This window comes from Rhipicephalus microplus, chromosome 7 (genome assembly GCF_043290135.1).
Source record: "Rhipicephalus microplus isolate Deutch F79 chromosome 7, USDA_Rmic, whole genome shotgun sequence".
Lineage (NCBI taxonomy): Eukaryota > Metazoa > Arthropoda > Arachnida > Ixodida > Ixodidae > Rhipicephalus > Rhipicephalus microplus.
This window is the reverse complement of record NC_134706.1, coordinates 51400337-51425368: the sequence shown is the minus strand read 5'-3', so window position 1 is coordinate 51425368 and position 25032 is coordinate 51400337. Positions and strand designations below refer to the sequence as shown.

At 45.6% G+C, this 25032-nt stretch overlaps 1 protein-coding gene across 6 annotated transcripts; it reads right to left on the bottom strand.

The window, feature by feature from the left end:
• Positions 1-656: 656 nt before the first annotated feature.
• Positions 657-24829, bottom strand: LOC142767459 (sodium-dependent glucose transporter 1-like). Of its 6 annotated transcripts, XM_075869164.1 has the most exons (7): positions 24498-24829; positions 19161-19208; positions 15648-15735; positions 14992-15088; positions 5916-6042; positions 4982-5140; positions 657-4323 (listed from the first exon to the last, which is right to left on the bottom strand). In XM_075869164.1, exons 4-7 carry the CDS (start codon positions 14992-14994, stop codon positions 3302-3304), a joined length of 1311 nt encoding a protein of 436 aa, XP_075725279.1. In that variant the 5' UTR covers positions 14995-15088; positions 15648-15735; positions 19161-19208; positions 24498-24829; the 3' UTR covers positions 657-3301. The 6 variants fall into 6 exon arrangements, with proteins under 6 accessions (XP_075725279.1, XP_075725281.1, XP_075725280.1 ...); XM_075869166.1 differs by lacking the exon at positions 15648-15735; XM_075869165.1 differs by lacking the exon at positions 19161-19208.
• Positions 24830-25032: the final 203 nt, after the last annotated feature.

The following is a 25032-nucleotide window of genomic DNA, read 5'->3' as shown; positions in this document are numbered from 1 at the left end:
ACACATCTAGACGAGCACTGGTGACTTAATCTCCAATAAAATTTGCAAATAATGTGAGGCATAATAAAAAAAGAACAAGTCAACACAAAGACACTTTCGAACACTACATGTCTCATCGGGTGGGCGAGGCGAATGATCCGGTTGCTTCGTTGAATGCAGAGAGGTTATTGTGTCCCTATAAAACAGTGGCTGCAGCCGCCATTTTTTGATGAGCAAGAATTGGTTTCACTCCGCCAATGTTTCGAAAAACGTTCTTGATGGTCATGGCGGCTCCGGTGGATAGCGTCTGCTGACAAAAGACACAGGTAAGAACAGTTTACAGCGAACCGATTTACTTGATCAATGCAGTGTTTATGCGTGAAAAAAAAGATACGGCGTAAAAGTATGCACAAAGGTGTATGACTTGGTCGACTTGACAGAATGACGTGGACAATAATGTTTCAAAGACAACATCGCTTGCGTAAAAAACTAACGCCATGACATTCTATTACTTTCGAAAGAAGGAGGCTTATAAATTAACTACACTTAGAGAACCCCGACGGTGATATACGCGTCATTGTTTGTAAATATTTTTAAAAATATTAAAAAAATTAAAAAAATGTCTAAATATTTTAAAAAGTAGAGTACGAATTTAAGTACTCTGAATCGTTGACAACTTTTTCTGAGCGCACAGACTACTATGTAGTCGAAACCTTTATTTGGTCCTTCAGAACGCGACTGGGTCACGCACCAGGCTCAGTCCAAATCGCAAACAACTTTTTCTAAACACAGAATTCATCATAGACGAGCCCTCACCCTGATCGTCATAGGAGTCCGAAATACTCGAAATCGTTAAGCATTTATTCTAGCACACACAGCACGTCTTAGTTCGCAATGGCTTTTGGCCAACTTCATAAGAAACGGCTCACTGCTCTCTCATAGTTGAGTCCAAAGTACTCGAAATCGTTGAAAAATTCTTTGAACGCACATAGTGAATAATGACAATGCATTAACTTAATATAACACTATTTACGACACAAGAGCTAGAAGGTTGTGAAAAAATGTGGTTGATCCCTCTGGTATAGAACTGGTATAAAAAACTGAACTGAAACGTGTCTTAACCTATGTATAGTTCTATGTTTATTACACGTTTATATATAACGTCTATCGGTAGTTAGTGGCTACAGCACCCTTAGATGTTGATGCACCCATATTGACACCTGGTGGAACATCTTCTATACCACTACACCCAACGACTCGCGACCGGGATACATTACTCGGAGACACCACATCACACGCACCGCAGCATCGCGCAAATCACACTTGAGCCACAGGCATTCGCAAACCGTGCTAGGGAAACAGAACGGGTTATCACTCAATCGTTCTTCAAGTCACGGTCCACAGCAGCGAAGGAGCGTGGTTCGCGGGTCGGCGACCGCCCTGTGGATGTGTTTGACATGTGGCGTCGTGTAGGCGAGCAGCATCCTGCTGATAGGTCGCTTCTGAGAAGATATGATCATTTCGCTTTTGCATTGGTGTCCGTGTGGCAGGCAGTCAGGTCGCGATGTGCTCAACATTACAAGCGCGAGAAAATGAGTTCTCAGCTCTAGTCGTGAACGCGTGAAGGCCTCTTCTCCCCCCCCCCCCCCCCGTCATCTTCCGGAACTTCCATCACAGAGTCAGATTTTCTCTCACGGACAATGCTGATGTTTCGCTCACAACAAAAGACGCCGATGTCGACAACGACGCCGTAATTTCTGGGAAACGAGCTCTTTAACGCTGTCGCGTCAAAGGTGAGATCACTCGTGAAAGATTGTGCGAGACAAACGAAGAGAGAGGGCCAGAATTTTATCACAAAATATAAAGCTCGTAAGAAATGTAACAAGTGTAATGTCCTCCACTACCAGTGAATATATCAATGAAATGAATTCACAAACGAAAATAGTGTGCATTTATTGTAAATAAAAGCATTGCCATTAGAGAAACATTTACCCTCGTCTCGGGATTGAACCGATGCAGCTACAAAAATTTGAACATTGGCGGCAATCATTTTTCGTACTCCACATAGATCTAGCTGACGGCGTGGCCCAAGGGTGGAGCAGGGCCGTAACCATAGGGGGGAGTTCAGTTGCTTCCGACAACCCCCGAAACTTTTTGTGCTTTAAGTTTTGGAGAGATATCAAAACACTTACACGACTTCACAACGACCACCAGTTGCCAAAGTTAGCCTCATCAGAAGGGACTATTGGGTGAGTTGGTGCACTTCCATCTTAAACGAATATTAGTGCGATGTAAACAGGGACGGGAAAGAAACGACAAACTACAGCGCTGGTTTGTCCACCAGGTTAGCCGTTGCTGTAGTTGTAGTTTGTTGTGGTTTGTCCACGTAGGTTAGCCGTTGCACGCGGCCGACGCCAATGGGCTCCCGTAGGGGGCGCCCACCTGGTGCTTGTACGGCGTGGCCCCTTAATTAAAGACTACTCCCCACCCACCCTGTGCATATAACTTTCATAAATACACATTTTTTTGCCACCACCACCTCAAATACCCCCCCCCCCCAAAGTCCTGTGTATGGGCCTGAGGTGGAGTGAGTAAGTTCATTCTTGTTCAAATATGGCTTGCTTGATCCCTGCTCCTTTATATAGACCTAAATTCGCTGTCCCGATATTTGGCTTTGTGTCCTCCTACACCTGAGCGAAGTAGCAGGCCAGAATAAACTATCGTTCAGGCTGACCCCTTTGCCAGTCTTCAAATCTCTCTCTCTCTCTCTCTCTCTCGTGAATTACGTCCAATGTTGTCACTCAGGCTATGAATAAGAAATGAACAGATATTTTGCGCGTACACCGAATACATGAACCGTGTTTAAGGTACGTTTCAGAGGCAAGTTTATGCGTTGTGTTCCAGAGACCAAAGATTCTAAATGTTGGAGTAGTTCATATGGAGCATATGAAGTTGATATATATGTCTGTACGATGCCTAATCTTTTTTACTATATCCGCAATGTTTAGCATCTTGTATCCTGGTTCAATGCCTTGTTCTATTGTTTCGCTACATGTGCTATTGTTGCCTTGTGCTATCGTTTATCGTTTGGATACTGTGCCATTTTGTATCGCATCATTGGACCCTATTCTAGCCTTTGGCTATGGGTTCAAACAGTTTTTTTATCTATAATTTTGGAATTGAAAATAAGGTGAAAGTGAAAGTGAAAGTGATATGGTGATCTGTATACAACGGAGACACGTGCTCAACAAAATGATTAGATCAAGGGCACGGCCCCCGCTTTCTTGGAATCTGCAGTGATTTCAAGACCACCTTGCGGCTTTTAAGTGCGCCTTCTGGTCATGTAAGCGTACATGCCCAGAAATATGACCACACAAAGCAACACGGCTGCCAGAGACACGTAAAGGAAGGATGCGGGACCACTTTCTACGAACTGTCCCACGAGAAGCGCCGGTGCCAGGTTTCCGATGCTGCCCGTGACCACGACCACCGACATCATCTTGTTGCTGATGGTAATGTACTCTGCAGTCCAGGCGACTATCGCCACCTTGACGGGCCCTTGGCCGAAACCCATCATTGCGCTGCCGACCCAGAGCACGAGCGCGTTTTCGGAGCACCACACGGTTATCACCAACGCCATGGTCACGAGCACACCGTGAGTGAAGATAAGCGTCAACCGGGAAGACACCTTCAAGGCGACAATCGCCGCGACCAGGCGGCTCGCAGCGAAGAAGAAAAAATACACGGCGGTGACCCGGGCCGCGTCCAGCTTGGAGAAGTCGCTCTCGACTGCAAAGGTGGGCAACATCTGAGACGTCGTGCATTCGAGCGCGACGTAGATGCATTCGTAGACACTCAGCAGGGCCAGTGAGATCCGGCTGTAGCGGACGACGTTGGCTTCGGGTTTTTCGTTCCGGTCTGCTCCGTTTACATCGCGCTGCGCTCCTCGCATCGCCTTCCGCTTGAAGTCGGATTTGTCAATGCAGTACGTTAATGTCATCGACAGGACGAGGAACAAATAGAAAGCGCTGACAATTCCGAACGCGTAGTACACCGTTGTGCCCTCGTATGAATCGTAGTTGGGAGTCTCCACGTCGAATGTTGCCCCTTGGAAGGACTTATTGAAGGTGGCGTTGGGCGACGGCTCCAAGTCGTAGTCCAGGTTGGAGACTTCGTGATGAAAGTGGGTTGAGTTTCCGACGGCGGTGGCAGAGGTTCCGGGTGAAAGAAACGGCCCAGCTATGAGAGGAGCCGCTAGCGAGCCGACGGCGAAAGCGAATTGAAAAATGTGGAGCGCCGGGCTGCTGTTACCCGGCCACATGTTGATGATCCAGACGTTGGCACCTGCGTTCGAATTTCGCGAGAATGAGCTTTGAAACGTTCTTTATTTTCTAATAGGGCCTAGAGCAGGGCGAATTACCGTTGAAATAAATTGTAACGTGAACAACTGACGGGCGCGGAGAATTAGAAGACGACCAGCTCAGACGCCAGTGTGTACGCTAATCTCACCTTTCACGATTCCGCGATGTTGCGTATACACTTGGACACAAGTTTTTATCAAATACGAAGTGATTGTGTGTATTTCATTTCACCCTGCTTATTCTCTCCTTATCTTTATGTCACAGCGCTAAGAATGACGTAATATAAACATAACGCGTAGCACTCTGATATGCTTTATTCGTCATGATCGAATAAGCGCGTTAAGTGCCAAGACCAGTTGACACGGCGACAAGTGATGTGGCGATGTGCAACTTAGTCGAACACAGCGCGTGAATGTGTCACCTTTTCATCGCTTCATCAGTTCGCGCCATGAATAATAATGAGCTAGTCGACAAAGCGAGTTTCACAGGGCACTTTCCGAGTATTTTCATGTATGAGGTTCGGGAACCACGGCCACGAGCACACGCATGGCCAGCTCGTGCCACGCGTGGTCTCTCCGTTTACACAATGGCAAATTGTGCATGGCACGAAGTTTAGGGCCGAGACATACGGAATGGCTTACCCGTGCTGAATGCACCCAAGCTGAGACCCATGAAGAAGGCCATGAAGTGAGCCACAAGCAGGAGTGGGCATAGTGGAACCATCAGCACCGTCACGCTGGTCAACAACAGCATGAGGATGGACGAGATCTGCGTGTTGTAGGTGTCGTACAGCATGCCCCCTGAAGGTGCAATATAATAAAAGCATGTACATATATATAGTCTTAGAGAGAGCATACCTTCTCAGACAATGAAAAAAGGAGCAAAATACTTGCTGATATCGGGTAGTAGCAAAAAGTCACTTGTCCCTACATTCATAGTACCTTATTTAAAACCAGCAGATAATGAAGGTAAGGATGTTATAGGGCACAATAATTATCTGGTGGTTTTAATGAGGGCTCGATCAAACTAAAGAAACGAGCATTCTAAATTCCCTTGCCCTACTCAATAGCCTATTACTAATTGCTCTTAATAACCGCAAGAATAGCTACTGTTACTACTATAGCCATTGCAGCAGTTACTAACTGGTACTACCCCAACTGTTATTAAATCGGCGTAGTAAAACAGAAACTGTATAAAGAAGAAGGTGGTAATATGTTCACTTTGCCCAATTATTGACTCATTGTAAATGATGAATGGCTTTATAAGGTCAACAACACTGCATAACATCGGGCAATCACGCATGAGGTGCCAGGTATGAGAAGTGCCCACATACGCAGCTAGTTCACAACAATGTACAACGATTAACTGCTGTTAACGTTCAATTTTGGGAACGCACATATAAAGCGCACACTGCTCATTTTAATGTTGGTTAAGCCCGATGACAACCGATATAAAATGTCTCGGACGCTAAATTGTCAACGACGAATTACCTCCGACTACACCAAGCTTCCCTTCTGAACATAGTTGTTGTGCAATAAGAGTAAGGAATATAACGTAATTATAGCTTTAGCGTACCTAGCACTGAGCCAAGCAGGCCTCCAACGCTGCGGGTCGTTATGAGGTGAGAAACGTTCGAAATGCTGGCTCCGTAGATTTCCCCCAAGTCCAGAAGTGCAACGCCTGTGAGTGCTGTAATCAGACCCTGTAAAAAAAAGTGCAGTTGCATTCATGTGTTGCTAACGTGTCTCGTGCCTCGACGTCTTTATAGATTTACACGTTAACTCGTGCCGTAGAACGCAAGGTTGTGTGAGAATTTGAAAGTTAGTTTCAATGTTTGGTTGTACAGAAGTCGTAATAAAAGCAGTTGCTGTAAAATTTACAAGGTACCTTAAAGGTAGATGCAGGTTGCATTATAGAGCTCAGAATTATAGATTCAAATTTTTTTTACTTTCGGATACAAGTCAAAAGCAGTGCGGGTTTTTGGTTTCAAAGGACCCGCTTCTTCCGATCGCGTCGCCGTGCCATCGTGACCCCACGACACCTGTGCGCGGCACTCAAGAGATGATTTAGAAAACAGTGTGTGAAAGCGTGTCACAGAGCGGCCGTGACGCCACTGGCTTGGGCGGGGGAGGGAGTCCTTGGACGGGCGAAAAGCTACACTGGTCTTGAATTCTATCCCAGTAATATATATATGTCGGCATATTTCGGCACATGTACTTTGTTCACAAGATTTGTTATCTGTCGAGAGATTTCGTAAAAAAGGAAGCTACCAATGCTTAACGAAAGTAAAACTAAAATTGTGAGCGTGCAACAAAAACAAGATTTGTATTTTTTTATGTTTGTCAATGTATGATTGATTGATTGATTGATATGTGGGGTTTAACGTACCAAAACCGCCATATGATTGTGAGAGACGCCGTAGTGGAGGACTCCGGAAATTTGGACCCCCTGGGGTTCTTTAACGGGCACTCAAATCTGAGCACACGTGCCCACAACATTTTCGCCTCGATCGGAAATGCAGCAGCCGCAGCCGGGATTTGATCCCGGGACCTGCGGGTGTCGATGTATGGAAATTACCCTTTCTGAATAGTCTTTTTTATGCAACAAAAATGCAAATTCACCTACGCCACTGATTCTAGTACCAGTTATGTAAATGCCACTAATTAACACATGGAACAGTATTGCTTGGTTACGTCTTCTACTTTATGAGCACGTCTGCTACTTTCTCAGAAAAGGATTGACACAAGTTTCAAAAAATGTGTTTTGAAAAAACGCAAAATATAACGCAAGAGTGCACACACATTTGCCGCCAACGTATAAAAGAAAAAAAGGGTAAACACTCATTTCTTAAACCGCGTTTGTCCAAGTGTGACATATCTTCTGAAAGATAAATAAATTTTCTATTGGGGAATTTCGAAACGGCAGAGTTTAATTTTTAGACGAAAGAAAGTCACATGTCCCCTGGCGAACTTTGACGGCGATCTCCCTACACAACCACGATTTTCATATTTTTTAGGAGTGCAGACATTAAGTTCCAAGTTTGTTGCTAGTATAGGCGCTCTGTCTCGTCTCTTCTCCTGTCCCCTCCTGCCCTGTTCTTTGCGCTGGTAAGCACTCTTTATCACAGTACAGGAGACCTTTTTAGGGAGGACTATTGTTGTAAATCAAGAACGCAGGATCAGAGGGCGGAAGAGAAACTTTGTTGACCTGCTCGTAGTTACAGAGCCTCGAGCAGATCGACGGCCCCGATGGAGGCGGTGTCCCCGAGGAGGAGGGCCGGTACGCCGCTCTCTGTTTACAACACACGGGGAGAGTGGCGTCCTGGAGGAAACGTGACTATAAAAGTCTTTGGTTCACGGTGGCTGCAATGATACATAATTCAGAGCCGCGCACAAATGTAAACGCGGAGAGGCCATGTGGTCTCTCACTTCACACTCGCGTTGTTTAACACGCACACTTTGCCGTTGCCTATGTGTGTGCGGCTTTTTGTGTTCCCAACATTCCACCCTCCCCCTAAGATTGAAGGTGTCGTAATCGAGACGTTCAGGAAAACGTCTCGTGCGCGTCACTACACCCGAGAGCGTTCCCGTTTCCACTGTCTGCGTTGAGAGGTGATTCCGAGTGCGCCGTGTCTGAACGCCCACCGTCGGCGCTTCGTTTCCATTATCCGTCTGTGGGCAGCTTACATATCGTCCCCATGAAATGGAATATTGCCTGGCGCGATGCGGCTGCGCAAATGGTCCACGTGGCAGAATCTTACTGGCCCCGAAGCAAACACTAGCTATGTCATTACTGACCTTCTGTTGATTATCTTTCCGGGAAACCTACAAGCGGTTTCACCTCGAACGCTTCTTACGTAAACGAGATCCCCCTTTTCAAACTATCTTGAGCGCCCTCGGTGTTTGTTTGCGCTTTCCTTTATGTGAGTTGTATTTGCGTTCATTTTTTGTGCAAGGTATGGCTTCAGAATTTATAGCCGCGTGCGCACTTTCCTTCTCAAGAGCGATTCAGCTGGTGTCTGCCCTGTGAATGTGTGTGGAGTACTGTATCCAAACACGAAGTTATCCACTTGTTGTAGTGTTGTTTGCTGGTTTTTCTTTTGGTCAGTCACTCCCTGGCGCAGAAGTGACCTCTTCGGCATTTGTACTGATTTTTGTGCCGCCCCATTTGATTGTGGGTGGTAAGGAGGAGTTAGCGTGTGTTTCCCACCGTTTGGTTTTAGAAAGTCCTCAAATTCTTGGACTCTGAACTGAGGGACATTATCTGTAGCAATTTTGTGTGGCAATCCATATGCAGAAAACACAGATATCACTACTTCAATTGTCTTTTGCGCTGTTGTGGAGTTCATGATCTTTATCTCTTGGTTGATATATGGGGTTTAACGTCCCAAAACCACCATATGATTATGAGAGACGCCGTAGTGGAGGGCTCCAGAAATTTCGACCACATGGGGTTCCTTAACGTGCACCCAAATCTGAGCACACGGGCCTACAACATTTCCGCCTCCATCAGAAATGCAGCCGCCGCAGCCGGGATTTGAACCCGCGACCTGCGGGTCAGCAGCTGAGCACCTTAGCCACTAGACCACCGCGGCGGGGCTGATCTTTATCTCTAGCGACTTCGAATGGAAGTCCAGGGGGAGGAAAAATGATCTACCTTGTTTTTCTGCAAAATCTAAGTGCATTCTCTCACACGCATTCTCACACCATCTCCATGGTTGCAATATAGTGGACTGCCCGAACGAAGCAACACTCTGGCAAATATCAAACTTTCTAGTGATTCCCGCAATACTGCAATCAATAGCAGGCCACCAGACCATTGATCTCGCGATTGCTTTCTCTAGTGACACCGATATGCTGTTCTCGCAGCAATCCAAGAACGTCACTTTGAAGTGCAGCGAGAATCACAACTCTGTTATTCCACACTAAACAACCCAAGTGTATACGCTCATTTCTAACTTCCTTACAAAGTACGGCTTTAGCTAGCCATAAACTTTGGCTAAGCGCTCCGTGTGAATTCCCAGTACAACGCGGAGGACTTCATCTCTGGCTGTCTCTAGCTCAACCTCCTTAACTGTGACAGGGAGGTCTTGTATAGGTGCAAAATATAAAATGCCTTCAGACTCTTCAGTAGTTTCAGGCAGGGGGAGCCTCGACAAACCATCAGCGCTGCCAATTCTACATCCTGCCTTGTACGTGACCTGGTACCGGTAATTTGATAGTACGTGTAACCAATGGTGCACTCGCGCAGCATCCACAGAGTTTGCTGGATGGTTAGGGTAAAAAAAAGCAGTGAGTGGCTGGTGATCCATGAAAATTTTAAACTTGCGACCATACAAGTACTTGTGAAATTTCTTGATTCCAAAAATAATGGCAAGTCCCTCATTCTCGATTTGCGCGTGATTTCGCTCACTTCGAGTCATTGATCGAGATGCAAAGGCAACAGGTTTTTCATGAACTTCCACCACATGAGACAACACTGCCCCTAAGCCGTGTGCAGATGCATCACATGTCAGACGGAAATCTCTTCTAACATCATAAATCTCTAATAGCTGCTTATTACACAATAATTATTTGCATTCTCCGAAACACTTGTCACACGGACTTGACCATTTCCATGCACTTTCTTTGCGTAGCAAGTTGTGTAATGGCTCAAGTAGAGTTGTAAGATTTGGCATGAACTTCGCATAGAAGTTAATGAGGCCAAGAAGTGCTTTGAGTTGTGTAACATACTTCGGCTCTGGAGCGCGCATGATTGCTTCCACCTTGTCTGTTGCTGGGTGCAACCCATTCTTGTCAATTACATGTCCCAGATAGGACACGTTGCTTTGAAAGAACGAGCATTTTCCCGTATTAACGCGGATTTCGTGATCCTGTAGCTTCTTAAGCACTCTTTCGGTTCTTTCGTAGCACTCTTGCTTATCTTTTCCTGAAATAAGGACATCCTCTATGTAGCATGCAGTGCTAGGAATTCCACGTAAAATCTGATGCATTACTGCTCGAAATATCACTGGAGCGCCTGCTACTTCGTACGGCAGTCTTTTAAATCTAAAAAGACCCAAATGAGTGTTCACTGTCAATAGTTCTTGGGCAGGTTCATCAAGTTGAAGCTGCAGGTAAGCCTTAGAGAGATCTAGAAGTGTGACATTTGTGCCTCCTACTATATGCAAAGATGTCTTCCGGAAAAGGCAGTGGGTACTGATCCACCTCTATACGTGTGTTTGCAGTAATTATGTAGTCACCACACATCCTAGCAGAATTGTCTTTCTTTGGCACTATCACAAGAGGGGTTGCCCATTGACTGTGCTTGACTCGATGTACGATGTCAGCTCTCTCAAAGTCATGTAATTCTTTTTGAACTTACTCCAACATGGCGTATGGAACTGGTCTAGCCTTACAAAAAAGAAGTGACACATTCTCTTTCAGAACAATGCTCTCACTGAAGCCCTTGATTGTTCCGTACCCTTTGGCAAACACTTCATGGTACTTTTTCAGAAGAGAATTTTCTGTCTGAATGTTGTACTCAGGTACGACTTCTTACCAATCTAACTGTATTTTTAACAACAAGTTCCGCCCAAAAAGTGTCGGCATTCTCACGCCCGATTCACGCTTGACTATTACAAGTGACAGCTCATGATTGATTTATATGTGGGGTTTAACGTCCCAAAACCACCATATGATTATGAGAGACGCCGCACTGGAGGGCTCAGGAAATTTTGTCCGCCTGGGGTTCTTCAACGTGCACCCAAATCTAAGCACACGGGCCTGTAGCATTTCCGCCTCCATCGGAAATGCAGCCGCCACAGCCGGGATTCAATCGCGTGACCTGCGGCTCAGCACTCACCTTAGCCGCTAGACCACCGTGGCGGGGCCTGCAGTTCATGGCACTGTGTGTCATAGCTCACATCAACTTGTGCGGAACCCTTAACATTTAAGGCCAAACCTCATAAGCGCGAAAATGCACGCGACAGCGACAAGCGACGCGACGTAGATCGGCTTCGCGCGATCAGTCGCTAGCGCAGGCAAACCTCATTCACGCGACGGCTTCGGCGAGCGAATTCCACTGTTGCTGGCTTGAGGCCGTCTACACGCACCAAGAAAACCGCGTAGCGAGCGGTATGCAATTTAAAAATAAGATATATTGTTGTGTAGTGAAACGGAAAGTTTATTATTGCCTTGCAGCACTTTTTTATACGCACATGCGTAATAAACATTGCGTTATTTCTTGTTGCGCATACGTGACTCGGGCAGGGTCACGTGCACCTTTGTAGTCTTTGTCTTTTCCGGTATTTCGCTATTGGCTGCTTGAGCCCAGCACTTCCGGGCGATGAGCGACGGTTTCCAAATCTGGAGAACCGAGCGATCGCGCGAAAACGAGCACGCGACACGTCGCGCGAACGCCCTGTTTCGTCGCTCATAGCGTCGCTCGTCGCTGTCGCGTGCATTTTCCCGCTTATGAGGTTTGGCCCTTACAGGTGTTCCGTTGTATGCGACCAAGCGCACATCGGCTGCGGACCACTCAGCATCAGGAAAACATTTTTCGAATTCACTTTCCGACATCAGAGACACTGCTGATCCTGTATTAAGTTCCATTGGAACTTCTTCGCCATTTATGCGCAGATTTACTACTTAAGGAGAGGTTGGCCTATCTCTCTGGTTATGCCCTATTGCCAATAGTTTCGCTTGTGTTGTGCTTTGGCCAATGCTATGCATTTGTTTAGTTCCACACATTGTAGCAACATGGCCCTTTTTTGAACATTTGAAACATTTACTCTGCAAAAATGGACATGCCCTAGCAAAATGTTCATCACCACACTTGAACATTTTCTTTGTCCGTCACGAGAAAGTCCTTGCCGCGTCTTACCAGGTTTCCAAGTGGCGGTCCCCTTTGTGGTCGCTGTTTTGCTTTTCCTCATTGGCTTCCTTTTAGAAGTCTGCTTGTTCTGCCAGTTGACGACTGCAGGAGCCGGGAGAATTTCCTTGGTGTCGTTCTAGGCGGTTTTCATGGCGATGGCGTTGTTTAGAACTCGTTCCCACGTCGCCTCCTTGTTCGGTGACGACAGCAGATGGCATCGGATGTCCTCGCTGCGAAGACCCGAGATTAGCCGATCTCGAAGACTTTCTTCAAGGAAGCTGCCGAACTCGCATGTAGCCGCTAGCTTCTTGAGCTCGACGACAAATTCGCCAATTGTCTCAATTTGGCCTTGATCCCCGCGATGAAACCTGTACCGTTCTGTGACTATGGATCTCCGTGGTGCAAAGTGCTCGCTCAGCACTTTCCTGATATCAGCATACTTGGACTCGGCAGGACTTTGAGACAGCAGAAGGCTTTGAAGTGTCACGTAGCTTTTTCACTTAGGACTGTTAAGAACACTTGCGCCTTATTCGGCTCGTCAATGTTGTTAGCGCTTGCGAAGACCTCGAATCTTTCGATGTAGACTTCGATGTTTCCAATGTCAGGACTGAACTCAGCAAGCCTTGCAACTGGCATCGTAGCCACACTGCCATTTCCTGATGCTGTTATACGGTCTGCTGATGTTGCCATGATTGATCAGTTCAGTTTCACCACCACAAGATGTCGTTGACACTTGTCTTGCGATTCCACCAGAGATCCCATCCTCGTCTCCAAAACTGTTGTATATCAAGAACGAAGTATCAGAGGGCGGAGGAGAGACTTTATTGAGCTGCTCGTAGTTATAGAGCCTCGAGCAGACTGCTCCGATGGAGGCGGCATTTCCGAGGAGGAGGGCCGTATACGGCGCTCTTTGTTTACAATACACGGTGAGAGTGGCGTCCTGGAGAAAACGTGACTATACATGTCTTTGGTTCATGGCGGCTGCAATCGTACATAATTCAGAGCCGCGCGCAAATGTAAACACGGATATGCCACGTGGTCTCTCACTTTACACTCGCGTTGTTTAGCACGCACACTTTGCCGTTGCCCATATGTGTGTGGCTTTTTGTGTTCCCAACAACTACCTTAGTTGTATCATTATTTCATGCAGGAAGCTGAAAGTTTTGTTTTCGTAATATTCATAGGCAAGCCTTCTTATGATATCTGAGAAATATCAGCGAACGTCTCTCCTGTCTTCTTCTCGGAAATGCTCGACTCTGATACACCTAGTTTCATGTTATCGTAAGGAGAATATAACTCTGACCTGCCGAATCTATCAGGCGAACAAAGCATCAATAATAATTGTTAAACACAAATGTGAAGGCAGCAAACCGAAAAATGGAACGGCGAAGATACGTCACAGGCCCTAACGTGTAGGTCATGACATGCATGTTATGATCTCCAAGTTGGGGCCTGTGACTTATGCAGTCATGTCATACCACACCAGTTTTGCGATATGTCATGTGAACGAAAACCGTAAAAGAACCTAAACCATGACATGTAAATCATGACATTCATGACATACATATTATAATTTTTATGTTATAACCAGTCACATATGTTCTTCATTCAATCATGCTAAGCCATACCTATTTCGGTAAATATCCTATTATCAAAGCGACCAAGAGAGCTACTTGTTGTGGGCGGTTAGATAGATTCAGCAAAATTCGCCGAAGATCGCCAATAAGTGATTCACCTTTAATCAATCCTCATGGGTCTCGGAACCCCTCTGTGCTTTTTCGCCTTGACTTGGTCAGTGCAAGATGAACCCGTATGGGTCCTGAAACGTCTCCGTGTTTTCTTACCTTTTTGTCACCTTGACTTGGTCAGAAATCGCATCTACATCCTCATCATAATACCAGACCAGAGCTTTCGTCGAAATTTTGACCACGTTATCAACCATTATACTCTAAACGATTGGACAATTACAGAGAGGCTTCCCGCCACGCGGTTGGCCGTCAAGACAGCTTGCTGTTCTACCTATTGAGAAATAAAGCAGTCTACCTAAAACGGTAAAATTAATATTTGAGCTGGAGTATTAGCATTGATCATCACAACTGTGTAAACGTTGCAAAAGACAGCCAGTTGTTTCATGTCCCACCTGTGGCCACTGTTTCGGTGATGTACCTAATGTAAGAGCCTTTGAAAAGCGAGTCGGACAGGTACTATAAATTATAACTTATTACACATAATTTGCTTATGTGTGACAAGAGCCGTATTTCGCTTTGGGGTTATTTAGTAAGAGAGCAACGCTTTTGCAAGATGAGTTCGCACTTTTGCAAAATGATGCAGATTCTGTTTTATTCAATGCACCAAGACTTGAAATTTTGCCCATTTTCGCTTCTTTTTTGTTCCTTAGTTACGCTGCAACTGTTGTTATATGCGCGTTTGTTGAGTTATATATACTATCTACGATATAAAAAGCTTTTTTTTGTCTACTTAAAGCATAAACTTGCGACATGTGTCACACGCTTTTCTATAGCTGCCAAAAACTTCCTTTTAACGTGTAACACATGATTGTGACTGTGTACTACGGTCAAAGTTATTGCGGATGAGTTTAATATCGCAACAATGATTTTGGATCCATCAAATATATCAACATGGCCATGATCTGCATATGCTGAATGCTTTGATGTCACTGGTTCAATTCGAAATGCCATGTAAAAGCATTCACCCACTCTCCAGCCTCTACTTCTTTCGCAGAGAGAGCAGAATGAAACAAACACTGCAAGTTTTACGGCGACAAACAAATTCTCACCATTCCCAGGTTTCCGAGGCTCACGTTGCATGTTCGGCCTAAATTGAGCCACAGTCGAACGCGAGGGGAGAAATTCTTCTCGGCAGCATCAAAATTCCTGCAGAAAAAAAGAAAAAAAAAGCACTTGGCGATATCTATCTCCCGCATGAAGTTCAAATTCAACATCAACAATATTACCTTACAGAAAATTGTGCACCAGATTGGTAATACATAGAAGCCCCAAAGTTAGAAGCTGTGGGGGGAAGGGGGGGATTACATCACGGCCTTCGATGCATGATGGCTTGCAAGGTGCTCATGTACAAGCGTAAAACAAAAAAGTCCGCAGCTTCTTTGCCACATAAATATTGCAATTACGGCTCAGTCCAGGCCTATGTCTGGTCTTGCTTAGCACGCACAAAACACGTGCACTCTTCCGTCATCCTGTGTTACGTAACCTCATCGCGGACACTAAAGGCGGAAGCACGACAGTATACAAGACTTGCAGCAATCTACTCTGGTAACACGATGTTGTCGCTATCATGTCGAACCACTCATTTAACGGAATTCCTGGAGAAGCTATTTCTGTTCGTTCGTTTGAGAATTTCGTTGTTCTGAAAATAGGAAACGACGAACACTATAGATATATAATATAGTTACTTTACGGAACAAAAATTTACTTAGTCCCCCGCGTTGGTGTAGCGGTATAATGGTCCTCGGCTTCTGGCCCGAAGGTCGCAGGTTCGATCCCAGCTACGGCAGCCACATCTGCAGAAGATGACAAAGAGGTACCCGAAACAATCATCGCGTAGTTGCCACCGAACGAGTCAAATAACGATTCCATATTTGCATCTACAACGCGCCTCGAACGTGATAAACATGTTCTACAGAAAAAAAATTCTGCCTGCATGTTTGTATTACGATATGTCTTGATATAGGCTGTGAAATCTACCTCTTATTTGGTCTCGGCAGCTCGAGGACATACACATAACAGCGAGACAATGGGTTAGAAATTAAGGAAACGGTTTTCTGTTGCAGTCAATGCACAAGCACTAAATCACGTGGCGAGAAGTATTCTCAGACGAATTGTGACTGCAGCAATCGAGCTCAGAGCCAATTGGACTTGTATTCGTCTTGGCTTGAAGGAAGACAATTCCGCTAATAGAAACTTGTGAGCACTTTACACAGTGACAGTCCTTCTTGGACGACTCGTAATTTCTAGCCTCAGTCTTCACCTGAAGCTTCAGCCTTCATTCTGTGGTGTTTGAACTTCAAGCAATGCGTTTTCAGACATGACCTTTATGTGCGCCAAATTGTGCTTTTCTTGTTTTACAGCATTGAACCAGTAGTCACGTGGCCCACTGGTTATTTGTGTGTGTGTGTGTGTGTGTGGTGTGTGTGGTGTGTGTGGTGTGTGTGGTGTGTGTGGTGTGTGTGGTGTGTGTGGTGTGTGTGGTGTGTGTGTGTGTGTGTGTGTGTGTGTGTGTGTGTGTGTGTGTGTGTGTGAAAACAAACCCGTGTACATAGCCAAAGGTCGCGCAATCAACCCCGGCTGGGACAGCTGCAATTTCGATGGAGGCGAAATTATCCGAGTCCGGCGGGCTTCGATTTAGGTGCACCTTAGCCCCAGGTTGTCGAATTTCCGAAGCCCCTCAGCGTCTCTCAATCATCGCGGTTTCGGAATCTTAAACCCAAGATATTACTATTATAAATTCGTGCAGATGTTGTTCCTCTTTGAATCTACATAAATGTGTTAGTATATGGTGCCGCACACGTCAGCGTGATCTCCGCAAGATGACATGAAATACCCGAAACAGCCATCGCATTGTTGCAACCCAAGTCAGATTTCAGTTTCACATTTGTACATGTTCGACCCACCTCTAACATGAGAAATATGTTCTACAGAACAAATTATGGCTGAAAGCCTGTTTTGTCAGCCTTCACGTCCCTTAATAATTGTTGGGGCCGGGTTTCGACCCCATGACCTTCAAATCAGTGGTGCCACTTCTCACGGCTTCGTGAAAGAGAAGAAACAGCTATAATAGGGAGACCATATAAGACAATCGGGCTAATATTCAGCATTGTATTGTGCACGTTATCTTTAGTTACCCGGGTATTTACACGGTAACGGAAGAAGTAACAGTTTTCAGCTCACCCTCTGTCTCCTTTGCTGCGCAGCTTGTGGTAACGTATATTTTTGAAAGGGTCAATCTCCGCAGTTTTGACCATTGTTTGAAGTACGGTACAGAGACGTATCACTTCTTTTTTTTCTCTCTCTCGTTTAAATTCTAAAACACCCGCGAAGATCTCTACGACGCGGGGTTGTGCTAGTCCACGGTATGGTCACTGTACACGTGCTCTGTGGATTGCAAACGCTCGGTCCGGAAACGTTCAGCCTGGCTTGAAATTGCTTCGCAAGCGAAGCCAGCTGCAGTCGTTAGAGAGCATTCTACGTGGCGGCGTTTCACTCTGGACAGACTACGCCCGGCAGAGCGCATTCGGTATAATGCTATTCATGGCACAACATTGAACGAGCTGCTAGGGAGTGATTGAAGGCAATCTGACAGCTTGATAGATGTCTGATGTTTTTTTTAAAGCTTTTCCTCCATGTAGGAATCAGCAGAGTCAGTACCAGGTGAGGCTCCGACGGGACGCCGTCGTTAATGGTTGCATTGTTTGGGTTTTCAGATTGTGTGTCCCAATGGCGGCCAACCCGCTGGGGAGAAGTGCGACTTAGTGTAAATACTTAATAAATTATTGTTTACTCATTGACTAACTACTTGGGTCATGCTCCTAACTTTATGCTGATTGTTGCTACAATGAGGCCACCACAAACACAGTTTCATCATATACACATTTAACCACAATCAGCCAAGGAGTGACAGAGCTGCTATCGAAAATGTCCAAGAATACTTGGAAATCCCATGTACCATTCGTTTGTACAGCATCATCTTCTAAACTGTTCAAGTTTAAAGCATCAGTAATGAAGAAAAATTAAAAATAATCAGTACAGGTCGGTATCACGTGCACAATGAATGGATTAATTGCGGCAGATATTGTATTCTCAAGCCGATGTTTTGTATAGGTGTTGGTACCTATTTTTAACTTACACTCCAAGAAGCCCATGAAAACTATTTCGACCAACACTACTATTCTCCAAGTTTTAACAGTTATGAATCGAGCGCGTTTAACATGTGCATTACTTGGTCCGTCTGTCCTATATTTTGATCAAATGAAATGTACAAAATTGCGCTGCTACTTTTCAAATTTTCCTTCAGCATTTCGATGTTTTCGCACAAGTTTCGACCACTCTTCACTAGGGAGGATGAAGCGAGGTTTAGCTGAAAATAACTTAATAGCCATTCGATTAAAATTGAGTAAGGAGGCGCCATGAACCTCAAGAACGAAATCCATCGTAAGTCGTTGCTTCGGCAAAATGCAACGACTCCGTCACATTTGACAATTTACATCAGCGTAGCGTTCCCACTATCCAACTAAGCTTAGCAAGCTAGTCAACGTTCAGTCTCTCAAAAGAACTGCTTATGAAAGGCTCAAATAACTATAATTATTAAATATTTATTAACTGAAAAGTCATAAGTTAAAATGCATCAAAATGAAATGAGGGAAAGCATCAAGGCACGGACATGGGGTATATTTTCCTCCACCTGTCATTCCAATTGAACGAGCCGTTTTTTTTTATTCATACACGCAAGCGAAGCATTGTTGAAAGATGTGCAGTTTTTCATTGTGCCTTTTTGCTGTGCTTCCGAGCTTGCGTAGGGTTCTCCATTAAAAATGGCCTCACACAAGTGCCCCCCCCCCCCTACCAGATTTGAGTTCTTTTGCCGAGTAGGAAATATAAAAACAATAACAAGCCTAGCAAGCCTGTAGAAAACAAACTTGGAGCTAGGAGACTTCTCTGTTTCTGTTACTTTGTCTTTTTTTCTGCATCTCCTACTTTATTCTTCATTTCTGTCTTCTATTTATCTTTATATATATATATATATATATATATATATATATATATATATATATATATATATATATATATATATATATATATATATATATATATATATATATATATATATATAGTGAATGCTTGTGCACGTGTGCGCAAAATTTCCGGAGAGACCGACCAGCAAATAACAAAGACAAATTTCTCGTGAAATTTTGGGAAGGGACGCACTCACTCTGTTAGCGAAAGTGGCTCGTAGGGTTGCAGCACCTCTTGGACTGAACTGGGAGAACAAGTAGAGAGATCGGTGGGGTTTAAGGTGTCTTGGACAATGTAGTCATCCATATTGGACTATCGCAACCAATAATTTCGAGCCTTACGAACACTTCGACGATCAGAACGTGACATTAAAAACGAAAGATGACGATTCTGTCACGGAACACTGCACGTGAGTGCCATTTTCATGTAACATGGGAGACCTAAGCCCGGAGCTTTCAAGACGTCAGCCGCGGCAGTAGCAGCTCTGTGAATTCATTGTCATAATCGGCTTGCTACACTACAGCGCGATGTTTTAGCAAACGGAGGCGCAACTCTAGACGATAACAAGGTGCTCGACCCTTTTTCCCTCTTATCTGTGCTTAGGAAAACCAAGCCGGTGCGTTGATGTTGAAAAAGGACCGACTTGCTTCATCTTATCAATATCGTGCAGTGCTCTCAACCCTCCCCTTCTCTCCCCCCAAGAAAAAATACACTAAAGATTTATTGGGAAGTTGTAAATCTGCGCGACCCAATGTTATCACGACTACCACTTTTACGTCCTTGAGTGGCTGTGGATGTCTCCAAGTAGTTTTGTTTAGAAATGGTTCATCTACACCTTCAACCAGTAACGTCTGCATGAGTGCTGTGGTTTCAACTGAGTCGAATTCTTTCTTGCAATGTGTTAAGGTCATATAATATGGTCCGACATATTCCCAGCATTTTTCTCTCACCTGACTGATACAATTTACATAGTCTATTTCCGAGTAACGTTTATGAAATCCCGTCTTAACAATGACGTGTTGATGACTTCTTAATCGAAATGGTCAGAAACTATCCTTCCTTAACACTTATAAATATTTAGGGGTTGTATTAAGCGAAGATTTTAAGTGCAATGAGCATGTTGCCTACATTGAAAAAAAGAGCCTTACAAAAATTAAGATTTCTATGGACGTGCTTTATGCAAATCTACCCCAAAATTCAAATTGATTTCGTATAAAACTTTTATCCACCCAATTCTTGAATACTCATCTGTAGTTTGGGATACTCTCAATATTAACACACTCGAAATGATTCAACGAAAAGCAATCCGATTTGTTCGTAACCGTTACAGCTATCTTACGTCACCCAGTGAACTGTTGAAAGGATATGGCCAAGATACATTGCAGGTAATAGAGCAACACGATCTAATAAAGTACATATTTTTAGTTTACCACGATGAGCTCCGAATAAACAAGTATGTGTATATAGAAACTGTTTTCCACTGATCTACTAGTTTCGAGCATAAAAAAACAAAACAAAAAATTGATGGAGTATTCCTGTAAAACAAAAGCCTTTAAAAGCTCATTTTTTCCGCGCACTGTCACAAACTGGAATGCTCTGCCTGGGGTTTTGATAAACTGCGAGAATGTTCTGTCGTTCTTAAAAAAAACTAGACACCTGCATCCCACATGACTTTCATCGTCTTTTTAGATTGGCCTGTATTATTTATAAGATATTGTCATGGCATACCCAAACGCCGGGGTGCCAAGCCCAAAGGGTGGAAACCTCCGGCGGAACGCAATATCACCCTCCACACCAGAGATGGTCGTACTATACCCAGGGTAGACACCATGAAGGTTCTCGGCATGATCATCGAGTCCCGCGGAACCAACACCCAAACAGTACACAAGCGCAGGACTAAGACTGAGAATGCCATACGACTCGTACGTAGAGTAGCCAACAGGCAGCATGGCCTCAAAGAAGACAACCTGCTGCGTCTCGTACACGCGTTTGTTTTGTGCAATTTTACCTACATTGCCGCTATACACAAGTGGCTACGTGCTGAGCACGATCAACTCAATGCGCTTATTCGCAAGGTGGTCAAACGAGCCCTTGGCCTCCCTATCACCACTCTAACGTACAAACTCCTCGAGCTTGGCGTACATAACACGCTAGAAGAGATCGCCGAAGCTCAGGAACGCGTCCAATTGACCCGACTCACTACCACCAAGGCAGGCCGCCATATTCTGCGCGAGCTCGGCTTCTTCTCTTCGAAGGCCAGGGAGCCCCCAGAGTTGACTAATTCCCCGTGAAATCCGCGACCTTATCACGATCGCTCCAATACCACGAAATGTACACCCCGAATACAACAGAGGCAGGCGCCTTGCGCGGGCGACCGCCATTCTCAAGCGCATAGACATGGAAGCGGACAACGTCTCGTTCGTGGACGCCGCTGCCTATCGCAACAACCAAGCCTTCGCCACGGTCGCGGTATCATCCGCGCAGCAGACTCTTAACTCAGCCACAATCCTCACCCGAAACCCCGAAGTAGCGGAGCAAGTAGCTATAGCTATAGCTATGCTCGACAGCAAACGGGAATTCATCTACAGCGACTCCAGGCCGGCCATCAAAGCCTTCGAACGCGGAGTCATCTCCAACCAGGCATTACGTATCCTGCGCAGTGCGGACCCGAGTGCCCTGAAGCACCACACTGTCATCTGGTTCCCCGCCCATCTCGGCCAGGTGCCGGGTGCCCTATCCAACCTCAACGAGATCGCCCATGATGCAGCGCGCGCACTTACCGACCGCGCTGCCACAGGGCAACCTCATCTTGCTGGGTTGGATACCAATCGGGATGCACCAATTACGTACAATGAAATTACAAAGCACTTTTACTTGGAACGCCGCATTTTTCCACCCCCCCCCCCATCCGAAACTTAACCGACCGCAGGCATTAACCCTACGCCTATTACAGACACACACGTACCCAAACCTTGCCACGCTTCACGTTTATTATCCCGATGCATACCCCAGCGACACATGCCCATCATGTGGACACACAGCGACACTCGCACACATGCTCTGGGAGTGTAGAACAACTCCTCCCGACTCTACCTCAAGCAAGTGGGAGAGGTCCCTCAGGAGCTCACTCCTCGCCGACCAGCAATGGGCCGTCCAGCAGGCCCACGAAGAGGCCGCCAGGTACTCCCTGTCGGTCCCTACGTGGGAGACGCCCGCTACGCGCTAAGCGCGTCCTGCAGGACCGAAATAAAGTTTTTTCATTAATTCATTCATTCATGGCATACTTCTATTCAGGGCTTTGATTCATTGCCGATTTGCTGCCTGGTATATGGCGGTTCATTTTCTCATTTTTAATTTTTTTGGCTGGGGGTTTTATGAGCAGATGTTTGTCGTCGATGCTGTTGTGTTGCTTTCTTGCTTTTCTTTTTTTTCTGCTTTTTCCGTGCGTGCACGCGAAAATTGCATAAAGAGTTGCCACATGACAACAGGAACAAATAAACGATGGCTATCACACATGCTACGAATAGCCCTCTATGTTTGATTGTGCAGCAGCTACTTCGTGCAGTCTGCACATTCACCCGTTTGCAGAGCGCTGAAAGCCTTATTGGGGCAGAGAAAACAACTTTCACATCTACCTTATCACTTATCTTTTTCAAATTGTGAGAAATCATACGTAGATAGGGAATCCCAGCCATGCGCTTTGAGCTACTAGCCACTTATGTTTAATTGTCCTAAGCAACTTTTCTGCCACCGAAACCAGCACATGATCGGGGAAACCAGCGCAGATCAGACGGGAAGCCTGCTCAACGAAGCTGCTGATGCAAAGAAGCCACAACTGCTATTTGCCACCCGCAAGTACGAAGACTATGCAAATTCGCGTACTACCCATCATTCCCATGGTCGCTGAACGATCGCAGCACCAGAGTCCCCTCTAGCTTTTCAGGAAGCCCTATGGTTTGGGAGACGGACCGAAATCGGTGTGTGCTGGCTTTATTGTGAATCTCGAAGAGCCGAGCACTGATCGACAAGGTTCAGGAACCAGCACACTTGGACGAGGCGGAAGCGAATGCACTGGTTTTATTTCGGTCGTTGTAGGTGCGAGCCATTCGGGTGAATTTTTACTGTGTTTATTCTTTGTTATCAACGTGGGAGCGGCCCGCAATCCTACCCCTATAAAACGGGGGTGGAATCCTTCAAGACCCCAATAGTTTTTCATCCATCCATCTATCGCGTTTAGTTAGACAAATAAGTGTAAAGGGCTTCCTGGTATTGTAAATGTCATTTGTCATTATGTGTTATCTTATGTCTATTGCTCTATCAACACCACATGAAACGTTACTCCATGCTTACGCTGAAAAGGTATTTCAGTTGTGCACTTTTAATGCATTGATTGATACTGATATGTAGGGCTTGACGTCCCAAAATTACCATATAATTATGAGAGACGTCATAGTGGAAGGCTTCGAAAATTGCGACCACCTGGTGTTCTTTAACGTGCACCTGTGTCTGAGACCACGGGCCTACAGAATTTTCGCCTTCATTGAAAATGCAGCCGCCGCAGCTGGAATTCGATTCCGCGACCTGCAAGTCAGCAGTCGAGTACCTTAGCCACTAGACAACCGAGGCGGGGCTTTTCAATGCAGCTATTTTATCGCTGCATCCCGAAGTTGGAGAACGGCTGGTAAAGGCCACGTTATATAAGTGCACGGACATTTGTCATATTGCCTTCACTTTAATCGCCACTGGGCGTCCCACTCTGTTAAAGGATGACACCTACGCTTTTAGCAGTGACATTTGTGAATATTTGAAGTCTGAATTAAACACACCCTGTGATTTGAACAATGTTTTGTCGGTTACTTTGATATACATATATATTCTATGTGGCCCCGCCGTGGTGGTCTAGTGGCTAAGGTACTCGGCTACTGACCCGCAGGTCGCGGGTTCGAATCCCGGCTGCGGCGGCTGCATTTTCGATGGAGGCGGAAACGTTGTAGGCCCATGTGCTCAGATTTGGGTGCACGTTAAAGAACCCCAGGTGGTCGAAATTTCCGTAGCCCTCCACTACGGCGTCTCTCATAATCATATGGTGGTTTTGGGACGTTAAACCCCACATATCAATCAATCAATATTCTATGTGTGTGTGTGTGTATTATGTATGACACGTATCCTTTTCATAAGGCTCCATGGCTTCGTTTCAATAACTTTCAGGACACAGTTACTCTTCAAACACCACTCATACTTCGCCATATACCATCACTGTCTGTTGGATGAAGTTGGTTGAGCGGAGCATGAAAATGGTTCTACTTCAGCCGTAGTCTGCAGCCAAGCAGACTACAGCTCGGCAAACGTGTGCACTTGCTAGCTTTGTCTTGGGACGCTACGTTATGGCAGAGGTGAGTGTCAGCGACACGCGGCTCACAATGTCTGATGTCAACACTTACGCTAACCAGTAAGGAACCCACATGACATCATTTTTACAGAAAGAACCGAGTGTGTTAGAGGCGGTGCTTTTAAAGCAAGTCAAAAAGCATACCTTCGAACCGCGCTGAGAACGCATATCACTGTCACACCGATGAACGTCGCTTTTTGGTCGTCCTTGGTGAATGAAAACACTCGAACCTCGGGTACACTGTCAAAAGCAGCGACAGTTGGACTCCCAGCACTGCCACAAAGGGGGAGCTTGCTGGTTGTGCTTTACCCGAACATTCAGTGAACGAAGCACATCGTATCACCACGCCGCACTCGACAGACGCAGAGAAACGTGGTTATATTCAATGCAGTTGCCAAAAGAAACACCAGCACGCCATGACAGGCTTCACAGGCTTAGAAACCTTGGCTATCTCGAACGGCGGTAGCATGCGTGCGCGCGTCTACTCAGCAGAAGAGGAGGGCGAGAACTGAGTGACGTCAGAGTCCAGGCGTGAAGTATGGGCCAAATTCCACCGGACTTACGTCACGAAAATGTGGCGGCGCAGTCTTGGTAGGCAAAAGACGCTCTGCCTACCGCAGTTTCTGCTGCGTTTTCAATAGTGCATGGGGTGTTCTCAGACAAGCAACGAGAAAAAAAA